Source organism: Prunus persica, chromosome G1 (assembly GCF_000346465.2).
Source record: "Prunus persica cultivar Lovell chromosome G1, Prunus_persica_NCBIv2, whole genome shotgun sequence".
Lineage (NCBI taxonomy): Eukaryota > Viridiplantae > Streptophyta > Magnoliopsida > Rosales > Rosaceae > Prunus > Prunus persica.
Window position 1 is genome coordinate 26,715,105 of NC_034009.1, and position 8,732 is coordinate 26,723,836.

The window sequence follows — 8,732 nt, forward strand, 5'->3', positions numbered from 1 at the left end:
CAACCCATTCGAATCCATTGCAACTGGTGGCTCCCTAATTGCAGGCATCATATATGCAAAATAATTCTGTCAGAGTTAGACATAGGTTTTTTCACCCACATAAATATTCTGGAAATGAAAACTTACATAGGAGGTTAGACACTTCCAAAATGGCTTCCCTCGATTTTTATCTGATTTTGAAACCCGAAGCATCATTGCAGCTCCACAATACTGACACCTCTTTGTTTGAGCGGGAGATGAAGACGAAGACATGTTGAATCTTCTCACTTGTACCTCTTCTCACTCAAATCTTCTCACTGAAACCTCTTCGGACTCATACCTTCTCACTCATAGTTCTTAGTCATACCTCTTCACTCATAACCCTAAACTTCTCACTCAACTCTCTCTCATCTCTGCCCAAATCGAATTTTATTATTCTTTTCTGTGTGTGGGTGGGTTGGTCACGATCTGGACACCTGTACTGTTAGAATTGTAGCACCTTTTACCCCGAAAAGTAATATAATATTTCACTACCAAATATATTAATTTGAAAATGGAGGGGACACTGCTTTAAATATATTATTTTATTTATAATTCATTAAGGCAACTAGTTGGATAAGAATCCATAATCATTGGTTCCATTTTAATAACATTATTAAGGGTAGTTTGGTGTGGGAAAATGAAAAAGTATCTGATGAGACCTTCTGTGACTAGTCAGTAATCCATCACATTTGTATCAATGAATTTGATGGCAGGAAAATCCTAAAAATGGCTATGCAAATAGGTTATTAATTGACTTTTTGCCTGTCTGACTCTTTTTGCATTTCGATGACGTTTTCCCTTCTCTTGTCTTGAGTTTTAGGGTGTTGGGTTCAATTTCTTTAAAAATGGTCAACTTGAAAAAATCTCAAGTGAAAACACCTTCTCAAAACACTACAAACAGAGGATAAAACAAAACCAAAACCCCATATATTCTCATTTCTCCCCTCTTCCACTCCTCAAATCGTTCGATTCTAAAAACATTTCAATGAATTCGAAACATTTCACTACACTCGGAGGAAAGAGAAGAAAGCATCTCCATTTGGATATGCCCCAAGCCTTCATCCTGGAGTTAGCTTGGTTTAAAGAGATGTTATACGTGGCAACCCAATCATCGGAAGATCTCTTCCGTATGGCATCTGTGTGCCCATTGTTCCATACGTTGGCAAACACTCCACAAGTGTGGAACACTATTTCAATGGCAAAGTACCCAAACCATCGTAGCTGGTACCATGCCAATCATGCGGTCCAGTATTTCTTGCAACAATGCAGGGCTTGCGAGAACCTTGAGTCGATATTTAGAGAAGCGTTCAAAGTGTTTTTCATGCAGGGTAACGTGGAAGTGTTGTATGAGATGCGCATTGCAGCCACGACAGGCCATATGGAAGCGGCATATCTAGTTGGACTACTTGGCATGTCCAGAATTGGTCAGTCCAAAGAGGATGCATTAGAATTTTTGTGTTCTTTGAATCAATGTAACAACATTGATATGAAAGGAACCAGAGATGCTTTGAGATGTAGATTAAGCCGAGTTTTCTCTATTGCAAAACATATAGTAGATATGTTTTACTAGGGGAAGATTAAGTTCAATCACTGCCGCGCTTGTAACAACAACGAATGATGTTTTGTTATTCAAGGCTGGCCTACTGAAGAAAAGATAAATCCTGCCTTCTGGACTTGTTGCAATCGATGCAAATGGCACAGTGAGAGTGTTTTTTGGTTCAAGGTGATGCCTGTGTATGTTGTGCCAGGGAATCCATACCCTTATAATTAGTTGTAGTATGTTTTTACGGTTTTAATGCATTGTGGACTTGCTTCTCTTCAGTTCTAGGTTGGCTGGCTACGTTGTACAATGTTGTTTAAATATTTAGTTTTAATCTATTTTGTCTGGTGTTTGTGCTGTCATAAACGTTTTATATATAAATGTATAATATATATATATATTATATAGTGGAATGATTACTGACATCATAGACGGCTACGAATGACATTTTACTGACACATATTTTGCACAACTGCAATCTTAATATTTGGTAAACGAAAAGTCATACATGGAGTGAGTAGGTGTCTTTTCACCGGTGCTTGGGAATGACATTTTCCCACTTAGCATATCCCAAATGATTTGGTTATATGTTTCTTAAGCAAAACTTGAACAGTGAATGACTTTGAATAATTTTTTCATGATGTTGTAGAATGGATGGCTTGTATATTTTCATTTTATTTTTCAAAATATCCCTTAAACCTAAAAAAGAAAAAAAAATTAACAAATTGAAGAAGAGAGAAACTGATTAGCACCAGAAATGGTTTATTCGCATGCAAAATAAAAATAAAAATAAAAATAAAAATTTAGAGTAAATATAATTAACAAATGTACAAGCTAAAAAGTAATATGATGATAATAATAATAATTTAGGATAAATAATAATATAATACTTATGTAGCGTAACCATAAAACAGGGAATTCAGTCGGAAGATGAAGTCCCAATGAGTTCGTAGCAATTTTCGGAACATTATTGTGATTTTTGTGTATTTAGTTATGAATTTTCTAAGAAAAAGTAATAAAATAATAATTTAGGGTAAAAGGCAAGGATGTGGCCATGTTGACTGACGTACACTTGTGCAAGTGGTGAAAGGTGACGGGCTGAGATTTCGTCAGGTGTCATCTTGCAATTATTTTAGCTTTTTTAGTGCAAAAATCTTTGAAAAAAAGGTAATAAATAGTAGGAAAATCTTAAAAATGCCCCGAAAATTACCCCGGCCTCCTTGTGATGTTATAAAACTAGGGGAACCTATAAATCATCCGTTTCACAATAAAAAATCCAAATTGTTTTAGATAACTCACTTTCATCTTAACCATAAGTATATATGTTTGTTAACTTTAACAAGCATAACCTACTTCAACAAGCATCTCCCGTTAATCTTCGGAATTATTTTTAAAATGCGTAACCATGAATTGGAGAATTCAGCAAGGGAGATGGAGTCTCAATGAGTTCGTAGCAATTTTCAGATCATTTTTCTAATTTTTGTGTATTTAGTTATGAATTTTTTTAAGAAAAAGTAATAAAATAATAATTTTGGGTAAAAGGCAAGGATATGGCCATGTTGACTATGTACACTTGTGCAAGTGGTGAAAGGTGATGGGCTGAGATTGCGCCAGGTGTCCTCTTGCAATTATTTTGGGTTTTTTAGTGCAAATTTTTTTGAAAAAAGGTAATAAATAGTAGGAAAATCCTAAAAATACCCCGAAACTTACTCAAGCCTCCTTGTGATGTTATAAAACTAGGAGAACCTATAAATCATCCATTTCGCAATGAAAAAAAATTCAAATTGTTTTACATGACTCAATTTCCTCTTAACCCTAAGTACATATGTTTGTTAACTTTAGCTTTAATAACCTACTTCAACAAGCATCTCCCGTTAATGTTCGAAATTATTTTTTAAAATGCGTAACCATGAATCGGGGAATTCAGCAAGGGAGATGGAGTCTCAATGAGTTCGTAGCAATTTTCGGATCATTTTTCTAATTTTGTGTATTTAGTTATGAATTTTCTAAGCAAAAGTAATAAAATAATAATTTAGGGTAAAAGGCAAGGATGTGGCCATGTTGACTGACGTACACTTGTGCAAGTGGTGAAAGGTGATGGGTTGAGATCGCGCCAGGTGTCCTCTTGCAATTATTTTGGCTTTTTTAGTGTAAAAATCTTTGAAAAAAGGTAATAAATAGTAGGAAAATCCTAAACATGCCCCGAAAATTACTCCGGCCTCCTTCTGACGTTATAAAACTAGGGAAACCTATAAATCATCCATTTCGCAATGAAAAAATCCGAATTATTTTACATAACTCACTTTCATCTTAACCCTAAGTATATATGTTTGTTAACTTTAACAAGCATAACTTACTTCAACAAGCATATCCCATTAATGTTTGGAATTATTTTTTAAAATGCATAACCATAAATCAAGGAATTCAGCAAGGGAGATGGAGTCTCAATGAGTTCGTAGCAATTTTCGGATCATTTTTCTAATTTTTGTGTATTTAGTTATGAATTTTCTAAGAAAAAGTAATAAAATAATAATTTAGGGTAAAAGGCAAGGATGTGGCCATGTTGACTGACGTACAATTGCAAGTGGTGAAAGGTGACGGGTTGAGATTGCGGCAGGTGTCCTCTTGCAATTATTTTGGCTTTTTTAGTGCAAAAATCTTTGAAAAAATGTAATAAATAGTGGGAAAATCCTAAAAATGCCCATAAAATTACTCAAGTCTTCTTGTGATGTTATAAAACTAGGGGAACCTATAAATCATCCGTTTCGCAATGAAAAAATCCAAATTATTTTTACATAACTCACTTTCCTCTTAACCCTAAGTATATATTTTTGTTCACTTTAACAAGTATATTTCCTTAATATTCGTTATATAATTTGTAATAATACAAGAATTAGTTTCCTTTCATATATAAGGATGTAAAATTATCTGTTTTGTTATAATAATGTACATATATAATAATTGCACATGATTTGAAGCCATCATTGCAACTGCGCTTAGAGCTTTGAACATGTTAGAGGTATTCAATAAGTTGTCCATATGACACCGCATTGGGAACCAGTAATATATTTTCTATCATGTCCAATCACATAAAATAATGCCATACTTTTTCTGAAAAACCTCACACCAGTCAAGCAATTTTAAAATATTAGTGAATATTTGTCCTAGTCTATATGAGTGATTATATATTCACTCTGCATTTTTTTCCACAGTATATGTTAACTTTGAGTGGGATTCCACAAACATATAATATAAAGAAAGAAAGCAATAGTAGGAGATGAACCAGTACAAAAAACAATATATAAGTGGTACATAATAATGCCATAACCTTGTCACAAACGCACTCACAAATACTTTTCCATAAACCTTGCCCTAACATATAATAAATAAAGGCAACATTGCATATGATGCAACCATGTCCAAATCTGATACGTGATAAATAAAAAATGGACATGGCAGCAACATATGACTGAAGTAGATGGGCCCTTTGCATCTCGTGTTATCGTAGTTAAAGACACCAAAATATTAAGGTTGAAATCTTTCATAGCAGTAAGCATCAAAATAGGTTTGAAGCAGAGTTTAACGAAAATTCAAATTCCACTGATTTGCCTATGCTCAAAGACGAGAACCAAAATGGTTACTTCCCTTGCTGAGTATATTTGTTAACGTCGGAAAAGGTAATAGATGACCAATCAAACCCGGGTACTACTAGTTTTGCATAGGATCGGAAGTAGTCGAATCCAGCTTGCATCACACGCTTTTTTGACTCCACTGCATTCGATGAGTTATTGTATTTTTGAACAGCTACACTTCGAAGTCATTTGTGTCTACGCTTCATGCGTTGCAACTTCGCCCTATCCAGATTGGCATGCCTTTTGTCATCTTCAATTTGGCCTTCAACAAATTCCAAATGTGCCCTTGCCCTTTGGATTTCATCACCAAGTTGAAGATGCCTCTCCTTCCAGAAAGCAAGAATTCTTTCAGACTCAAAACTTCTAATAAAATGGTCATTCTGTCTAGGAATGTGACATTGTTTGTCTGGTGACTCACTTGCGTTTCGAAGGCGGTCTTTGTTTGGAAGGGTGTTTATTATGCTCACATCAAACTTGGTTAGTAAATCCATTCTATGGGGGGAGAGAGTTTTTGTGGAGGAGAGAGTTTCAGTAGATGTAGACAGATTCGGTGGAGAGGAGTGAGTTTTTTGTGGATGGAGAATTTCTATGAAAGGGGTGATAGTAATACCAATAAAAGGGTTCCTGCCAAAAAACATTTGGTTGACAATATATAAATTAATTTTTAGTCTGATACAATCTAAGTTTAATCCTAACTAGTTTGGTTAGTTTGGTTGGGTTCACTAACTAGATGTCACTTCTGTTGAGTTTCTTTCAACCACTAACAGTGGTGTAAGGAGAGTGTGAGGTTGACATGCTTGAAAAGCAAAACCTGACACCTCTTTTTTAAAAATTGAAAGAAAGTACATATGTTGACTACGCATAAGCTTTGGTATGTTGGTCTATAAAGCTATGTTGCCTTTCTCAAATGAAATTGCATATGCAATCCTCATCCTCCCAAAACAAATAGGATTATTCAAGCATGTCAACCTCTTCAGGCGCCAACAACACAATCGAAAATGAAAAATTGGAGTCGCAGGTTACATTTCCACGTTGTACTCGCCGACCTCTTTCATTTTCAACATCATTTGGGAGTAGGGGAGGGGGACTCTGATGATCCATTAGAGGCAATACATGCAGTCAATAGCAAGCTGGATTATAATTCCAGATTGATGAATTCATGGCACGAGAAATGTGTTGACGATGAGGTCATTTTGGATGATCTTAACAGTAGAGTGAACAAAGTGTTCTCCTAGAAGAACAAGTACTTGAAGCTAAGTGATAAATGGAAGCTGAAAGCTGAGGAGTTAGATACAGTAATGAATGATGAAATTAAAGGTTGTTTGATGAACCATATGCAATGCGAGGAGCACCACAGTGAATTGGAGTTGGCATTCAATGAAGGATTCGAAAAATTCTGAGCATTTGCGGCAACTACTCATACAAGTTAAAATTGGGACTATGTGTCCCCTGATGCTGTGAGAGAGATACTAGACGATGGTGGTGACATGAATGAGCATAAGCATGTCAAAGCTGCTCAAAAGAAGCCGACCGATACGATTAAGTGATTGCGGCTACTGCTGTTCAGTTGGTTGGGGGTGATCGTGGTATTGCACAAATTAGAAGTATATTCCCTTAATGTCATTATCTAATTTAAAATAACACAAATATCAGTTTCATTTGCTTCATATATAATTATTGGGACTATGTATTGCAAGTCATCATGTGTTTCTTTTGTCTAACATTATATTTTGCAAATATCAAAATATTATTCAATAAGCAGTCAATATCACAGCACGTTGGGAATCAGTAAAGCCCTATTATCATGTCCGTTCACATTAAAGAGCTGGCGTACTTTTTCTCAAAAAACTGACACGTGAGTCATAAGTAACATAACATGTGCTATACATTGTGTAGTGAATGGTTTATGGTTTATTTATATATAATAAAATTTCAAATATTGTTGAATATTTATTTCGTCTATATCATTGGGGACATGAGTGACCATAAGCACGTGAGACCTGCTAAGAAGAAGCTGACCAATACAACCGAGGGATTGTAGCTACTGTTGTTCAGTTGGTTGGGGAGATCGTGCTATTGCTAAGAGGGAGCACATAAAATACTTTGCAATCAAATTTTCTTTTGTGTGTGGAATAATGAGTAGTTCAATTGTTAGTGTACCCTTTAATATTCTCCAACCGTTCGAAATGTGATTAGCTGCAATGTACTTTTTTACACGCTGCTTTCTAATCACTATGTTCCAACAAAGTGCTACAAGTATCCTTCAGTTACCAATGTTTACAAAATTGTGCACCTAATAACAAGTCGAGCTCAGATCTTAATAACCAATAAAACACTAGAACATAACATTCGGAAAAAGTGGGTGCTGCTGGAAATGGTGAGTGCTACTGGAAATCATTACTAATATTGGAAACAACAGCTGGCTGCTGGAAATATTGCATTAGCCTGTGATATAATCAATGAATCTCTGTTAAAACATAATTCACCATAAACTACCCATTTTACATGGTAAAAGTCATTGCTTCTTCACATAACTCAAAATTTAATACTTTATCAAATGTCTATGAAAATTTCTAAATAGGGAGAAGACGTAAAATTAATATGTGTCCAAATTTCATGCAAGAATGAAACCAAGCAAATTTTCATTTCAATTATCAGTGGACATAGTAAGAGCTCATCAGTGGACATGAACAAAAAAATAATAATAATAAAACTGAATCTAGAAAACTTCACCTGATCATTAGTCTTCATAGCAACCGGGCTTCGTCTAATAGAAACATAAATCATTCAGTTGGTCTGTGCATCTTGTCAAATTCGTCGAATAATGGGTCACTACGATCTATTGGAGTTGATTCGTCATTGTTCGCTTCATTGCCTTTTCCTTTGCTCCCATTACTCGTTTCGACCTTTCTTTGCACTTCACTCTCTTAGGGTCTTTCATATATTGTCAACTTCGTTATTACTTGGTCCATCCTTCAACAACTTCCACTTCACCTGCAAACGTTTTAAAGTCTCTGATAGTAGCTCACATCCTTCTTCACTCATTAATGCATCATCAACCACATCTGAAGCAAGTCGAGACATTGTACTCCGCTTTATTAAAAGACCAGGATCTGCAGAGTCTTTAATTTCGTTGCCATTTGCATCTGACACAAATCCAGATTTCGCAGTTTTCTTCCACCTTTTCAAAATATATTTATCTGGCATATATTCAATATGGTCCCTTCTGAACAATGCTAGGATGTGCTTGTAAATAATTCCAACAAATTCAAATCTTTTGCAGCTACACGATGTGTGGTCAGAATCTTTGACATATATGACTTCTACCACTCTTGTTTCCCAATTTTTCCTTTCGCTCACGTTAAAGACAACTTTAGAAGCATCCTTTGTTTTGAGCTCTAGGAAACATGCTGTACTTTGTATTAGTTCTTGCTCAAACTTTTGAAACATTGTCCTTATGTACAAGGTTGCCATTTGTTTGTTCATTGGCATCGGTAGAATACATTGAGCCACTTCAAATGCATCTACATGATCAGCAA

The 8,732-nt window shown here is 35.3% G+C and overlaps 1 protein-coding gene across 1 annotated transcript; it reads left to right on the forward strand.

The window, feature by feature from the left end:
• Nucleotides 1,109-1,591, forward strand: LOC109947031. Its single transcript, XM_020556352.1, has one exon. The coding sequence runs from the start codon at nt 1,109-1,111 to the stop codon at nt 1,589-1,591; it is 483 nt and encodes a 160-aa protein (XP_020411941.1).